A 17,501-nucleotide genomic window follows, 5' to 3' on the forward strand; every position below is an offset into this window, starting at 1 on the left:
CATTGAAATAGCTGATTTACAAAACCCATTCACATCCATGAACTTGAATAAATGAGAATGGCCACAGGCATGGGCTTGGAGGAGGAGGTGTGGGGGGGGGAGGGGGCGGGATCTAAGACATTTACCACAGCCACTCATAGTTAACACATCCTTGCTCTTCCTCACTACATATACTTCTCTCCTTTGCAGTGTTCTGCTCTGTGTTTCTAGAAAAGTCATCAGTTCTCAACTCTGTAATTAATTCTATGTAAATCATTAGTTACTTCACTTAAATTCTGGGGAAAAAATTACAATTTCACTCAATTTATGAAACCAACACAAGGTAAATGAATTCTAAAAAATGCTTATAAGACACACTGTACTTAAATAATTTCTAAAATTTAAACAAGCAAGTATTTGCTATTTTACCCTAACACCAAACACAGTTTACTTTTTCACAGTTAAAATCAAGCCTAAAGTAAGGTCCTCTGTGTCCTAAATCCCTTCAGGATTGCTATCCCTCCTCTTGGAAACCCTTTGTTTATACTAAACACTCAAGAATAAATGCAGACACCCTTTCTCAAGCACTTTCTTGAAGGGCAAGGCATAGTGTTGTAGCTTGTTAGAAGGTGGAAAGTGAAATTATCTTTAAAAATAAAACAAAAGCCTTTAGGAAGAAAATGATGGTATGTTCTGCATCAGAACATCTCCATATACTAAGTACCCATTAGAGTGAAAAAAAGAAGGGTAAAAGAATACACACAGTACATAATACACATAATACACGCTACTTCTTTACTGGTTTCAAACAGCAGGTATGAAAAAGCTAATGAGCTAAATTTAAGGCAATGGATCAGAAATGACTTAGGAAAAATAATGGAAAAAAATATTAAAATTTCACAAAGAACTAAGAATGTAATCTGTCTCTCTTGCTCCAATGATTCTAAGTCTTTCTTGTGTCTTATGTAAAAGCCCACACATTTATAACAACCATCGAACACAAAGTATATTCATTACTATTTTATTCTAATGAACCAAATTTAAAACAGTGATATTGACTATCTTACACTGATTAATTCATGAATATTACAGGCTTGGTGAGTGATGTTTTGTAGTGCTATTAGCACTTGACTGTTTTGTTCTTGCTTTTTTATGAATATAGCTATTACAAGCAGGTAGTGTCATTAAAACCCTAACAAGTTCCAAGAGAGAGTACTGAATGCTTTTATTAACTTGAGGAATTCTGTTACAGAAAATACTGCTTGAAGCTACATTTTACCCATTCCACATTTCTCCCTCCAGGCTAACACTTCAACCATTGTCACTTGCTGGGCAGTGGGAACTGCTGGACACGGGTTTTAGCACAACTCTGAGATGTTCCCCTCCCATCTAAAAAGTCTGCCTTTTAGAAAACAGAATGAAACAGAATGATGACTCACAAGCCATCATGACATTCCAGAAGCTGTTTCACAGTGTATTAAGGAAGCACTGATACTCAATCTTTCTGCTCTTTTCTCTTTCAGTTCTCATTTCATCATCTTCAGTCTACAAACTGCTACTACCATAACTTCTGAATGTCTGACTTAGGAGGTGCCTGTATTTCTCACTCCTCAAGGACATTTCCAACTCAGAATAACATTACAAATACAACTATTTCCATTTTACTGGGTTTTGTTGTTGTTTTAAGCATTTCTTTAGTGTATGCTGTCAGGCTAGGTTCAAGTGCCTTTACCCACTGAGCCATCTCTCTGTCTCCAAATTTAAAGGTTCTTAAAGTTAATTCCTGGGCAGAAAAGATGGTCCAATGGGTAGAGGCTCTTGTTGCCAAGCCTAGGCACCCATGTTTCACTACTAAGGCCCACAAGGTAGAAGGAGAAAAATAGCTCTTCAAAGGTGTCCTCTCCTCTGATCTCTATACCCACACCCCTCTCCCCCAAAAGTTAAACAAACAAACAAAAACTAACTCCTGTATTGTCCTAATCACTCAAGGTCACAATTTTGAAATCCTCATTTATCAATCTACAATCCTAACTCTAAACCCAGTAGTAGCTCCTTCCCTTCTCTTAAAAAAGAAAAAACCATACTGCCTGTACCCAGAACTATAACAGGCAGGCAAGGTCTGTGTGAGATAAGAAAACAAGCACAAAACATTATGTTCTTTTCCTACAACTTTTAATTCAAAAACAAAAAGAGTGAGCTCACTGATTATAATTGCAACATAGCATGTTCTCACTGTGTGCCAAGCTCTGTGTGAGGAACCTTTTTTTTTTTTTTTCTTTTTTCAAGGCAGGGTTTCTCTGTGTAGCCCTGGCTGTCCTGGACTTGCTTTGTAGACCAGCCTGTCCTCAAACTCACAGAGATCTGCCTGACTCTGCTTCCTGAGTGCTGGGATCAAAGGCATGCACCACCACGCCTGGCTGGGAGGAACCATTTTTAAGCATTATAAAAAATCAGTAAGGTAGACAATTAGAAAAATAAGGCCTCCTGCACTGGAAGTAAGCAAAGCATACGGGTCCTTCTGGGGCAGGACACTTGACTACAGAGTTCTGGCAAGACATAAAGAAACAATATGCAAAACAGCCGTCTTCTAAACTCCTCCCTCCACTGCATCCTACCGCCAACAGCCAACTTTGAGCTTGTACGCCACTATATAATATCCAACAAAGCTGGTGTTAAATAGGCTGCTTAAGAATCATTTAAGAAACAGGATGTGCTGGTTCAAACTTGCAATCCCCACTCTTGGGAGAATGACAGAAGACTACCCCGAGTTAGGCAGTCTTCAGGTAAGGTCCAGGCTGCCCAGGGCTAAAGTCTCAAAAAAACAAGAATAGAATCATTTAGGACACTCACCGCACTAATAGGTCCAAACCTGGAGTCTCCACACACTGTATATAGAATATCTCTGATGCAGATTTTAAAAGCCATACTCCTAACTAGGCTAGTGGTGCAAGCCAGTCATTATAGTGTTTGTTCAAGTGGAGACAACAGCAGAAGGCCACCCTAGACTACATGCAACTCAGTATCAAAAAAGAAAGAACGGAAAGAGAAAGACAAAGCCATACTGCTAATCCCTGCTGGCAGGAATGGTCACTGTTATACACAGAGCATATCTCTCAATTACAGAGCAGAGTTGCTGCTATGCAACAAGCGCTGTCGTTGGTCCTCGCTCTCCCACATGCAGTCCTACTGCATCCCTCTCAGGAAATGGTCAAAAAGCCAAGCTTTCAGCATTAATTATTCTTCTCAGAAACATAAATTCCCTACCACGTAGCATTTTTCGCAATTAAAGTGTTGCTGAAATATAAAACTTGGTACACAGTTGGTGCTGGATAAATGTTAGTCACAGTACAAAATCTAAACTCACATTTGGTTATCAAACAGCCCAAAACTCATAAAGGATCAAGCTGCCACCCTTCCCATTAGCAGTACACACAAACAGACTTTTCCTACCTTCCCTTTGCACAATGCTCTCCTGCGCATCTGCACAGCTCCTTGAAAGAAAGGTTCAAATCTGACATTCATTACAGCTTGCCTGACTTCCAGACCGCAATCACTGCTTTCCTTAAATCCTGGAGAACACCTATTACTTTCTGAAAAGCACCTACCTGACATTTGATTAACTGCCAGGATCAGCTGCTTGTGGTGGCTCACAACAGTAAACTCAGCCCTCAGGAAACTGAGGCAGGAGAATCACTGCAAGTTAAAGGGCAGCCTGAGTTACACAGCGATTTCCACTACTCACTCAACACTGAAATGAACATTCACAAGTGAAGATGTGTGGACAGTGGGATATACTGTGGGACACACCGGTGGCCCACGACAGCTTCCATGATGATCTGTTTTCTATGTTTTGTTTTACTTTGTTTGTTTGTGTTTGTTACTTTGCTTTTATTGGTGGGGGTTGCAAGAGCAGAAGGTGGATATAATGGGACGGGGAGATGACATGTGGGACTTGGGTGCATGATATGAAATTCACAAAGAATCAATAAAAAGTTTAAGACAAAAATGAAAGAACCCCACCTTTACCCACTACCTTTAATTTTTTAAAGTTGGGATTAAGATTCATGAGGACAGACTCTATTAGACATTTTTATTTTATTTTAATTCCAAGAGTGACTGGTTAACTGGGAAGTAAACCTCAACCATTCTCAAGTAACTAGCAAATAAAGTAATCCCTCTCCAACCCAAAATACTGAAATGATCAAAAACTTCGAGTGACTGATCCTTCAGGCTCCATGTTACTGTACCTCAGGCAAGTGGTTTAACCTCCTGGAGCTTAAGTTTCTTGTCTACATAATACAAATAACACTGCTCAAGAAGGGAAAAAGTGAGGAGCTGAAACACAGCGTTCACCACAGGACTTGCATATGGCTCTTACTAAATAAGATTTCCTGAGAAACCCCAGAGTTTAAGTAACAAGAAAACAGTCTAAAAATTCAAATCTTCAGGGATAAAAAAATCTCGAGAAAGAATTAATTGAATCAAATTCTTAAGGCTAGAATTACTTTTGCAACTCTCAGTAAGCAAGAGTTAAGTTGAATTAACTTTATTAACAGAGTGGTGTATATGGTTGTGTGAAAGGGGCTCTAGGAACCCCACAGGACTAAATAACAGAACTTAGTTCTAGTACCTACTCCACCACCTAACTAAATGCTATTAAAGGTAATATTCTCTTTCCTCACTTGTAAAGACCAAAAAAGCTGTCACAGGTTAAATAAGATAAAACAAGTTAAAATCCATGCAATTAGGTTCACCAGTAGCCAACCTTCCTCTTCTGATCTTAAAAATAAAAAATCTGAACTGTGTTTAACAATAAACCTGGAAAGGTCACTAGACACAAATGCATCACAAAGTCAGCATAGGTATTTCAACATGAACCTGGCAGGCAGTAAAGATGCTAGCTGGAGAGTCTAGACTTCTCAACAGCGGGGTCTGTTACCCCCCAAACATACCAAAGTTGTCAAGAATAAAAAATTTAATAAATTTTGTTATAAAGATAATAGGAATGTTCTTGCTTGTTAGACTATTAATATAATATGAACAGTACCCAAGCAAGAAAAACACAAACTTTCTAAGTATGCCTTCACTCATCCATGATGTCTCACTACTCTCAAACTCATTCTTATCTTTACTAACCTCTAAGTCTTGGCCACAGAATGAATTACAAAGATCTACTTTCACCAAAGCCAACAAAATTCTTTGTGCTTACAGTTAGAAGACTGCTTAAAAAAATAATAGGTAGATTTGAGAAATTCTGTAATGTATTTAAATACATCCAAGACTTGTAAAATAAGGCTGGATATTAACCTGTTATTTAATCAGTGGAATTTGGCAACCAAAGCAATTTCTTAGTGGAAAAAAAAAATCAAAACAAAAAAGAAAAACCATACTGCAATATTGGAGAAATGAGCGAAAACATCAAAACAAAACTCTCAGGATAAATTTACAGAGGCATTATACCCTTGTAAAGCTTTAAAACTTGCCTTTCTCATGGCTGCCCTTCAGCCTGTTTAAGAAGGGGTCTGAAACAGGGTTTTATGCATGCTAATGAGGCACTCTACCCTAAGCTACATTCCCAAGCCCTACATTTTGATTTGAACTACCACCTCTATTGAGCAGGAATTTTACTGTGCGATACAGACCAATACAGAACCAAAAAGATATGTTGACTTGATACAGACATGAAGGAAGTATATCTTTCTTAAGTCGTTAGGTATCTGAAAAATAACTTTATGACCTGAACCTAAGTCATGATCATGAATTAGGCTGGAGGATCCCTAATTTAAGGTTCCAGAATTAAAATTCATGTGTTCTAACTCCTACAGCTTGTAAGACTCCCTCAGGTTTACCAGACTACCACTTTTTGCCCAAATTCTTTAATGAAACAGGATGGGGAACCTGTGAGTGTTTCACTTACTCTACAAGAGTGACTGTAGAGAAACACCTAAGAGGTGAGGGCACTGGCTAAAGCTGGGGATGGGAGGCACACACACACTAAAGGGGTACCTCTTACATTTGGGGAACAGTGAAAGCCATTCTTGGACATGCTACTTACCTTGGGCACTGAAGGAGGACTTTCCTAATAAACCTCAAGGTTTGACTTTCAAAGCGGCTGTATTTAATAGCCAACTGGGGGAAACACACACATACACACACAAATGCTTTTGAAAAAAAATAAATACAACTCTAAACTGGGAAATTCAGATTGTGATCAAAGGTAAAAATACTGAGTAGGGCTGACTTTAACGAGTTTCATCCAAATCATAAATGAATGTCCAGCTAACCTCTCTTTGTAAGGTGAGATCAATACAGGAATGTAATGATTTAGTAATTGCGATGTTAGACAGAAATAGCCTTGGTATAAGCTGTACCACTCCTCCTAGTCACCCAGCATGTGTTTTTAATTCAAGGTCGCCCTTTCAGAAAAAAGGTCACTTAAGGACAGCTAAGTTCAAAGAGATACCCAATACCACTCATTCAAAAATAACCAAAACTGCATTTCAAAGAGGGAAATAGACATATAGAAAGAATAAAAAGAAATATCCTGTTTCAGCTGTCATGGCATTCTTCATAAGGTGATCACTTACTACATGTTTCACTGACAGCGATGTTTAAAGCGTGAAGATTACAGAGTGGTAGCTGTCACTTCAATACCACACACTTGCAAAGCCCTATTCACTCTGGCCGATTGAAAATAGCCCTAACATCCAACTATTCACCAGTTAAACTATCAAAGGATAAACATATTATATATACCATATGATATACATGCCATATATTTGTATCACTTCAGGGCAACAGGACTAGACGAAAAAATTCTAACTTTAATATAAGATATCAACTAAGAAAATACATAGAAATTCCAAGGCTAAACTACTGTTTTCCAAGAAAAAAAAATTTAAGTTTTCCGTTGTTTCCGGTTGCCTGAAGGCATGTGAGAAATAAAGTCAGGAGAATTAAGATTGGAGGGCTTTAAACAGACTAACTAATGTGGAGGAAATGGCATCTTTAAAATAACTGTGGTATGGTGAATAAGAGGAAAAGGCTAGCAACTGTTCTCAAAACCACTAATGTTGGGGGGGGGGGGGGGATTAGAGATCAACACAGGCAGTCTTCCTCCACCAAGTGTTTTAACCTAGAACATCAAAATGTAATTTTGTCTCTAGGTCACTACACAGAACAAGCTGTAACTCTCAAAAAAGGTTCATTAATTCAAAAAACCCTACTACTTTTAAATCATTTGAGCCAACCACACTACTATCAGAAACAATTACTTTAAATCAAACATATTCCTTTATATCTTTATGTCTTCTTTCAGCTTTCAAGATACTGTCACAAAACGAACGCAAACGTTTAGTTTCCAGGGTGCGTCCCTTCTGTCTCCCTCCATAGACACAGAACATTTTTTTTAGTTCAAACACACTGATACCTAACACTCATAATACACTTTTTGCAACCTGCCTAATTTTGAAAGTTCTAATAAGACGTGTTGTTAACGTTGGAGACGAAAAACTACCTTATAAGGCTATAAAAGACGGAAAGCAGGAAGCGGCTTTGACAAAACTAAGGAAGTTGCAGCGCGCTTGCTCACTAAGGGACTTTTTTTGAGGCTCGAGCAATAACCCCATGAGATCCTCCTCGCTGGAGCTGAAATGTGTGACTCGGTTCAATGGGTGATGGCTAAGACTGGGTGTGGGGTGAAAAATGAGGCGGCGCGTGGGTCCTCTCCAAAAGCCCCCATTCCGGCTTCCCATTTTCACAGCCTGGTTCTTTCCTCTCCCCACCCACACACCCTAGAGACTGAGGGTTGTCACAGCGATCTTGCACAACCTGCAAGCAGCGCTTCTCTGCTTCTCCTTGGTCCTCGGTCCGGCGGTCCCCTGCGAGTCCCCCGGATCACGGGCAGGAAGGGGCGAGGAGGGGAAAGGAAAGCCAGGTGGGCCGGACGGCCTTCTCAGGAGGGAAGGGCCTGAAAAGACCGGGTCCAGGGAGGCTCCCGGCACCACCCCTCGCCAGGCTGGCCGGCTCACCCCATTCATCTCCTTCCTCCGGTCGTCCCCAGGCTCAGCTTCCCCACCCACGAGACCCGCCGTACCCCGTGCCACAGTCCACCACACAGGCCGGCAGCCGTCCCGCCATCTTCCTCCTCGCCCGCCGCCGCCGCCGTCCGTTCCGTGCTGCTAGAGGCCGGGGATGGAGATGAGAGCTAGCTGACCATGCACCGGCCCGGGCCGCCCTCGGTCCTAGGGAGGAAGGGAGGGAGCTCCGGGAAGCCCGAGCAGCAGCGAGTGAGCAGCAGCCTAGCACTTCCGCAAGCCCGGCAGGCTGGCCGGCCGGCAGGCTGTCCCCGCCCTGCCCGCCGCGGCCTCCTCCTCCACCCCTCCGCGCTCTCGGCCCTCCTCCTCCTCCTCACTCCCGCCCCCACCCTACAACTTCTTCCCCTCACACTGCCTTTCCGCGGGTAGCCAAGATGGCCGCCGCTGCCGACGCCCTGGCCAGGCCAGGCCCCAGGCCGCGATCGCTCCCACTTCCGGTTCCGGGTGGGAGGGGCGAGTGCGCGCGCCGGAGCTCGCTGCCGCCCGGCCTCGGCTCCTTTCCGGACATGCACGAACTCCGCTTCGGGTTTTCAGACGGCTAGAGAAACCCAGAAGCCTAGCTGAGCTCCGAGGGGGTCTGAAGCGGCGGCACATGCGCGCTGCGCGCTGGCGTGCAACTGTAGACCCCGGCTCCGGTTCTGACACGCCAAGAGGCCACTTCGCATTTTCTGGCCGTTGAAAGCCAAGAAGTCGGGCCATTTCTAGTTCTGAGGCTGGCTTTTGGGGGTGGTGGGTGTGCGCGTGTTCCTTCCCGCTAGCGTGAGGAATGAACAGAAGCGCTTCTCTGTTGTCGGGGTGAGGGGCTAAGGGGAAGCGCGGTCAGCGGCTTGTCCCCGTTACGCTACAGCACCTCTTGACGAGCAGTCAGAAAAGGGGTGAACGAAGGTTTGTGTCCTGAGATTTACGTCAGTTCGACTATTACACTGTAGGTTGCAAGCTCCCCAAATTGGTGAGCCTGTGCTTCAGAGGTTAGGTTATGTTTTATAGTACATGGCTTAGCAGGTGAAGGTGCTTGCCATCACTAACCTGAACCTGAGTTTGATCACTGGGGATCCAAGTGGTAGAAAGGAATGAAAAGACCCCCACAAGTTGTTCTTTCATTTTGCACACACGCCATCCCCCTCATAAATGTAAAATAATAAAAATGTAAAAAGCAAGCTTCCCAGAGGTTATGTTCTACTTAGCCTGCTCAAATGACCTTTATTTGGGTTTTGGGGTGATGATAAACTTCCTTCAAGAGTAGTAAGAAAGGCCAGCGTCCCAGAGGTTGTGTTCTATATAATAGATTCTGTACAGGTGACCTCTATTTGAGTTGGGGTGATGATAGATTCCTTCTGTAGTACTATTACTTCGATGCCAGCTTTTTCTGGTGAGGGAATGAAGACAAAAAGATAAGTGTTCTTCACATTGCAGACTAAAAAAGCAGTATTTTTAAAACTTGAATGCATCAGAGTAACATAGAAAGCTTAAAGTACGCTGCTGGGTCACACCCCCAGGGGATTCTGCAAAGCTGATGTGCAGTAAGAATTTACTTTCTTATAAGCAAGAACCTGGACCGTTAATAGCGTTCCTCCCCCAACAGGCTTCTGTTTTATTTATTCCTTAACAATTATCTTGATCAAATTTACCCTGAACCCTCTTACCAGTTCCCCTGGGTACTCCTAATGTGTTCCTCCTCCGTTCATGTCCTCTCCTTTTTTCTTTTTCTTCTATTTTTTGTGACCCACTGAATACCACTAGTTTGGCCTGTTGGAGTGCTGGCTGGTCTTGGGTTTATCTTTTTAAGGTAACCATAACTGCACAATCTGTGTCATATTCAGAAGACAGCATCTCACTGCACTCTTCTCCTCATCTTCTGGCTCTTACATTATTTCCACTCCTCTTCCATGATAGTCTTTGGACATTGTGGAGCGGTGAGGGTTGGTATAAATAGACCATCTAAGGCTGAGCACTCAGCAGTCACTTTTCTCAGCACTTTGACCAATTATGTGTCTGCCTTAACTGCTAGCCACTGCAGAGAGAAACTACTCTAGCCAAGGTTAAGGGCAGCACCAATCAATGTGTACAAATATCAATATTTAGAAGGTGCTGTTATGATAGGTACATTTAACAAAGTAACAGTACTAGGTTGCCCCACAGGGCCTGAGACTTCCTGACCCATGGGCTTCTGGACAAGTTTGACATACCAGGTGTAATTTCCCTTCTGAAGAGCAGGCCTCAAATCTAGTTCAAAAGTGGTTGATTAACCCTATCACCTCTGAGCTCTTAACTGCACTAGTGGGCATATTTTGAAGGGCTAATCTTTTATAAACTCTAGTTTTGCTTGCATGAGATTATAAGAAGAATATACTAAGAAAGGATGTCTTATTCGATACAGAATATTGTTATCAGGTGTTAAGCTGGCCTGCGGGGTAAAATACTGTCTATCTATTATTATTAGTCATTTGACAACAAAGTATTTCTCACCTGCTCTGTGTGGCAGAGACTGTTCTGATCCTGAATATAGTGGGGTGCAGAATTGATAAGAGGTGTGAGCTCAGGGTTCCACATATTGTATTAAGGGCCATAGAAAGTGCTGAGGACTGTGGAAAATAGAGGTGAAGAGTTTGAAAAGAGCAGAGCAGTAGCACTTGAACAAAGTAAGTGGCTCAGCCACAGAGTATAAGAACAGAGGAAGGAAGAAAGGGAGGCCCCCAAAGACGAGAAGGTGCAAGTATCTAGGACCTGACCCGAGGCAGTCCTCGGGAAGGGGAGTCTGGCTTCTTCCCTAGGTAGGAGGAAGAGTGCAGTGGTTAAAAAATGAAGACAACCAAAGAGGATGTGCTGGAAAGCGAACCCTGAAAAACATGATGGGTGCAAAGTTTGTAGAGCCCTCTAAGCATGCTCAAGCTTATCCCAAAGCAGCTTGGAAATTATCAAAGTGGAGCCTTCTGGAAGGCTGGTTAACTAATTAGAACCTAACTGACTGTGAGAGGTTGAAATGTCACAGGTCCAGGACCTAGTTACAATTTACTTGGGGCTATCTTTAGCCTCTATTCCTTTTCCTGTGCCTTGTCTGACCTAACATGCTTGTAACTAACAGGTGAAACCTTTTGGAATATATTAATTTAATAGATCACTGGTTTCCATCAACCAGAAGGCTATGGGTGTCACTAGATATCATCCGAGACCTAGCAGATAATTTCCTTCACTTTTCTGTAAGACACATCTCTGATGATTCCACCAATGTATTAAAAAGAAATCTTAATTTATGACTTAACTTTGTTCTGCTGCTCTGAAAACATCATGAGGTTGTTACTGCACTGAAACACAGACTGAATGGTAACTGAAGTTTGTGTTCCTGGGCCATAGTCACTCACATTTGGCTCCAAAATAAACTCTCTTTTATCTCTATTGAAGTAAGAGTTGTAGTTTTTGCATTGACATCTGCTTTGTTGAGAATTGATGCAGTGGAATCCAGGGCGGCACATCATATTCTGTAAATCAAGGATAGAAAGGAGTGAAGCGCCAGCCTTCCTATGGGTCCTGATGTGTGCAGAATGGCAGTAGTGTCAGTTAAGACGGAACGTCGTCATAGGCACTCATGCTAAGCGGCCCAAAGGGAAAGTTTCTGTGCAGTTGCCTTCACACCAGTCAAGCAAGAGTAATTCTTTCAGATGCATTGTTGCTGGTTTTTCCCATACATTTTAGAAGATGCTGAACAGTTTTCCCATGACCTCTTTTCATCAGGTAGGCAGGGTCATGTGGCAGGAAATGTGCTGAGAGACCACTTTGGACAGTACGTCAAGTGTGGCTCTCAATACAAGCAGATAGGTCGTTTTCAGCAGTTACAGTAGTTAAGTCAGATGTGGAAAAATCCTACCAAAGTTCTCCTATGCATGGCATAAAGGGACCTTAGAAATGTCACCAAGAAGGGCTCAGACTGCCTGTTCCCAAGAAGATTGCCCTACACTCTGGCCTTGGGCAGTTGTCAGGAAGTAGAAGCTTTTGGTGTTTGTTTGTTTTATGTCAGCATCTAGTCCATGCTGTGTAGACAAGGATGACCTTGAATCTATGATCTCCCTTGCCTTCACTTCACTACTGCTAAGACAAGTCTGTGCCACCATGCCGTGTTTATGTGGTGGTAAAGAATAAACCCAGGCTTCAGGCCTGTTGAACAGCACTGTGCTAACTGGACTCCATCCCAACCCAAGGATCAGAAACCTCCAGTTCTGGTTTGGTTTGTGATGGGTGGTGTGGGCCACCGGGAGTATGTGGCAACACAGCACCCACACCCAACAGAAGGCAGGGACCAGCCGTTGCTATGTGGGAATGCCAGCCTGGTGTTGCCAGAGCCTTCCTCCCAGCAGAAGGCAGGGGCCAGCCGTTGCTATGTGGGAATGCCAGCCTGGTGTTGCCAGAGCCTTCCTCCCAGCAGAAATTTGAAATCTGTGTTCCTTTGTTAAATGCTTTTGTTTGAACATATCCTTCAAAGTAAGTAAGTTGGAAGCTAAACCCGCAGGTGGTGATATGGACAGGCCGAACTATTAAAAGGTAAGTATGCTTTGAGTTCTCTGCCCACATGACTAATTAATACTATTAGAGTGGGTTTCTATATTTTGTTTTAAAGATTTCATTCATTCTTAATTTATTTTATGTGTATGTATACGATGTATATGTATCTGAATATATGTGTACCATGTGAGGTACCCACAGAGGCCAGAAGAGGCCAGATTCTTAGTTAAAGGCAGTTTTGAAACACCCAATATGGGAACTGAACTCTGGTCTTCTGCAAGAGCAGCAAGTGCTTTTAACCATCTCTCCAGCCCCCCCCCCCAAACACACACACTCCCCCGCTTTATTTTTTTCAGTACAATGTATCTTATTTATTCTTTGAGAGTGTCATACATTTAACAATGTATCATGATTGTATCTACCCCAAGTTTTCATACCACTCCACCCAGGCATCTCCAAATATTCCCTCCCCTCTTTCCTCCTTTTTTTATTTATTTGTTTTTTTGTAACCCTCTGAGTTCAATTAATGCTGCCTACTCCAATGTTGACACATCTTGTTGGCTTGATCTTGTGCATATAACCATAGTACCAATGAGCTCATATCATGCCCAGAATATGCTATTTCCCAGCACTCTTCTGCATCTTTCAGGCTTACATTCTTTCTATGCCATCATCCAAAATGTTCCCTGAGCTTTAAGGAAGAGACAGACTTGACCAAGTTATGCAGCTTAAGGTGAGTATTCAACAGTCACTTATTCTCAACACTTGACCCACTAGGACTCTTTGCATTAACTAGCTACCCCTCCTCCCCTGCTCTACCTAATAAACAGGCTGAGTAAGGCTCCAGGTGTGGCCTAGCAGTTAGAGAAGCCCACCTGATTCCAGCTTCATTGTATGTGTGTTTGCCCATTCCTTATTTCTTAGAACTCCTCTAGCTAGAGTTCTGAGCTCCAAACCTTGTGAACAAAGCAGATAATATTTTCCTGCTCTTTACAAATTGTTTATCCCTGGCATTCTGGTACAGAACAAAATAGACAAATACAGTGTTCTAGTTTTGTGTTGCTACAATAAAACACTCCAACCAAAAGCAAGTTGGGGAGGAAAGGGTTTATCTGACTTATATACTTCCAGGTCACAACCCATCACTGATTACAGAGCAGGAATTCAAGGCAGAAACTTGGAACTAGGAACCACAGAGCAAATTTGCTGGCGCATGCTTGGCTACTTTTCAGCAGCCTAGGGATGGTGCCTCTCATAGTGGGCTCCCAGTTGCACAAATTAACAAGACACCAATATACATGCTCAAAGAAAAGTCAGATGCAGCTAATTTCTCTAGCAAGACCTTTCTTTTTGAAGAGTTTAAGCTGTGTCAAAGGACAATTAAAGCTACATAGGACAGTAGTGAGTAAATCTTTCCTGAAGGCCTTATAGCTGACCTGTATGCCACCATTTTCTACTTTTCACTTCAGAGGCTTCTGTGGTTTAGTTGTATGTGGCCTCCACATATGAAGAAGCATTGGTGGGGGAAGGGTGCAGCAAGATTCATCAGCAGGCAGAGAGGCACATTCTGACAAGCCTCATCACCTGAGTTAGATCCCGGGAACCCACAATGTATAAGGAGATAAATGACTTCCACAAATTGACTTCCACATATGCGCGCGCGCGCACACACACACACACACACGCGGGGTAAAATAAACGTAAAAATGTTTTTTCAAAGATGTGAGGAAACCTGTAAGGTTCTGTTTCATATAATCAAGCTTGTCCTGTGCCTGCAAAGGCAGTAACTTTGGAAATGTTTGGAAGCTACCATCACTTGTTGGAAATGTTACTTATGCTTGTTTTTCACACTATCTACGCAAACATTCTCCTATACTTCCTGTTTGCTGCTCACAAGGTCGGCAGACCTCTGTGCTGCTGTGTGGCCCTGCCTCTCTCGGCTGCACAGTGACTTGCAATACACTTCCTGCCAAACCATTTCTGACTGCCCTGTTCACATGTGCACCTCTTCAGCCCACGCGCCTCCAAAGACAGAGGCACCTTTTGATACAAGTCAAAAGACCTTGTAGAGACAACTGGCTGGAATCTAAAGGAAATTAAAGGTGGGCTAGTGGGGTTTACTTGATAACTCTGTTCACTGCTCACTTGAGACACCCAGTTTCCTGATAGCTCAGATCAACCAGATGCTTAGCTCTTAGTAATTTCCAAGTCTGGTTGCCCACATTTCAAGGATCTATGCTTACTCTGCCCTCTTCTAAGTCCCCTCTGATTTAAGTTAGCTTTGGCTGGCTCCCATAATTTGCACCAATTTAAGAATTCTAAATGATATGGAAGTCCAATGGAAAGATTTGATTGTATGAGCAGTTAAATTCCACTGACTAGAGATAGTTTTAAGTTAAAGATTAGAAGAAAAATAAAGTGTGTATGTACTTGTTCCTGTGTGTGTACAGGTGTGTGTATGTGTGTGGGTTTGTGTATGTGTGTTACAGGTGTGTGTGAGTGTGTATATGTCTGTGTGTAGACCAGAGATTGATCCAGCCCACTGTGCATGGGGCCAACCATAGGGTGGTGGTCCTGGATTTTATGAGAAAGCAGACTGAACAAGCTACAGGGAGCAAGCCAATAAGCAGCACCCCTCCATGGCCCCTGCATCAGCTTCTGCCTCCAGGTTCCTACCCTGTTTGAGTTCTTGCCATCACTATTTTTAATGATGAACTAATATGTGGAACTGTTGTCAAAATTTTCCCCATCAAGTTGCTTTTGGTTATGGTGTTTTATCACAGGAATAGTAACTCTAATGAAGGCACTGACTGTGGGACTGGAAGGCAGTCCTAAGGTAGATAATTAGAAGGAATGCAGGTCCTTCATAACTATTACATGCCTTAGTAGCCCTAAATCACCCACCTCCAAACTGATGTGGGGAAAAAAAATAAACCCCCAGTATTTACGCCACTGTAATATGAAATTCAGGTTAAATGCAACTGTATCTGAGTGATCGTGCCACCTAAAGATAAATGCAAAAAAAAAAAAAAAAACCCAAAAAACAAAAACCCCACAACCCACCATGTTGCTAAGGAATATTAGATGTAAACTCAAATGATCTTAAGTGACCATTTAAAGATAAGTCGTGTTTAAAGATGGATTGGTGCAGGTATGTATACATAATAGGGAATGCAGGAACCTTGTTGAATTGACATTTAAATCCAAACTTCACAATCCCAAATATTTTTGTACATTTGCTTTTTTTCCCCGTGTGTGTGTGTGTGTGTGTGTGTGTGTGTGTGTGTGTTGTTTTTGACACAGGGAAGCATGTAGCCCAAGGCTTCCCATGAACTTGACATGTATTATGGTTCAGATTGGCCTTGAACTCCTGTTAACTCCAGCCTCTACGACCTAAGTATTGGGCTTACCTATCTATGCCGCTCACGTGGCCAGATACTGGATTTACAAGGAATTTAGACTTGAAGTGCTCTGATCTTGCTGTATTTCACATTACAGAATATAGCACTTGAGACTGTGCCTTTGAGCACAACTGAGTTGGAAACCCCACACAACACTGCTAATGCTATCACCATGTCGTCACATAGAATAAGATACCCCAGGATTTTTGTGTTAAAACACCCCAGTATTCAGCAAATAAAATATTTTCCAAGCTGCTTATGAACTTGTATTTACAGTGTGAGCTAATATTTGGCAGAATGCACGAAGAGGGGCTGGCTATAGGAAGAGAGGAAGGAAGGGTGAGGTCTGTATGGGGAGATGCTTTCTAGTGGTATTAGCACATGAATGCTATAGAAGATTCACACCAAGCACTGGAAGCCGAGGGGGTTGGCATTTGAGGGAGAGATGATTCCGTTTTACATTATAACTCCATCATGTCATATTAAAATCAGACTGTGTTCATTTTGTGCGAATGTAATTGGGCGTTGATTCAAAGCCAATGAAAATTTTACTATACAAACATAGGATGCATTTAGGATAATTGTGTTGAGCACAGTTGATTTGTTTTAGAAGAGGGCCATTAGTATATTTTCAAATTTTAAAAATAATCTTGGCAATCTTGTAGGTTTATTTTTATTTCTGCTTATGTACATGAGTGCGTTCTGTGGGTTTACAACTATGAGTCCAAGCCCTGAAGAAATCAGAAAAGTGTGTCAGAGCCCCTGAAGTAGAGTGACAGGTGGCTGTGAGCTGCCTGACTCTCATCCCAGGAACTGAATTTGGGTCCTCTACAAGAGTAGCAAGTAGTCTTAACTGCTTGCTACCAGCCCCAGGCTATTAGTATTAGTAAATATTAGTCTCCAGAGCAGAAAGTACAGGTTTTAAAGGAAAAACACAAACAGTAAGTTGTGATGACTATTTTTAGCTGTAGGTGAGGAGTTAAATATCATGTATAAATGCTCTAGAATACCTTCATTATGTTTTAAATAAAAAGAGGGGCTGGTGAGGTGGCTCATTGGTTAAAAGTAATCGCTGTTCCTGCAGAGGATCTGAATTCTGTTCAGTGCTGATGTTAGGTGGCTCATAATTCCCTGTAACTGTAGCTCCAGAGAATCTGACACCTTCTTCTGGCCTCCACAGGCATCTGTAACCACCTTGAAAAACATTTTCACATAAGGAAATACATCATTAGTTTTTTTGAGATTTCTCTGAGGCCTAATTTTCTGACTTACTGAAGTCTAAAGGAATAGCCCAGTGCAGCAGAGAGGCCCCCTAAAGTGGCTATCCCAACATTCTCATTCCATGTAACAACACTTTGTGCCATTTTTATCAAGACTATTCCTAGTTTTAAAGTAGGTCAGAGTTTCAAAGTTTGCTTTTTTTTTTTTCTACCTATGTCCTAGGTCATTATCTTCAAAACACAGGAGTGAAGAGCATTCAGGTAGGCTGGAGTTGCAGCTCAGAAGACGTTTCTGAGCATTCCCAGGGACT

The 17,501-nt window shown here is 42.3% G+C and overlaps 1 protein-coding gene across 2 annotated transcripts in view; it reads right to left on the reverse strand.

Moving 5' to 3' along the window:
• Actr3 (actin related protein 3) overlaps positions 1 to 8,421 on the reverse strand; it is a 41,129-nt gene extending 32,708 nt beyond the window's left edge. Inside the window, exon 1 of one of the 2 annotated variants that reach the window (XM_055601924.1) lies at positions 8,075 to 8,421. In XM_055601924.1, coding sequence (XP_055457899.1) covers positions 8,075 to 8,118 — 44 coding nt within the window. In that variant the 5' untranslated portion in view covers positions 8,119 to 8,421. Of the gene's footprint in view, positions 1 to 3,584; positions 3,626 to 8,074 lie in introns of those variants that run through there. The other variant, XM_055601931.1, reaches the window with a different exon arrangement.
• Between the last annotated feature and the right edge of the window lie 9,080 nt (positions 8,422 to 17,501).

Source organism: Psammomys obesus, unplaced genomic scaffold (assembly GCF_907164565.1).
Source record: "Psammomys obesus unplaced genomic scaffold, mPsaObe1.curated_primary_1811, whole genome shotgun sequence".
NCBI lineage: Eukaryota > Metazoa > Chordata > Mammalia > Rodentia > Muridae > Psammomys > Psammomys obesus.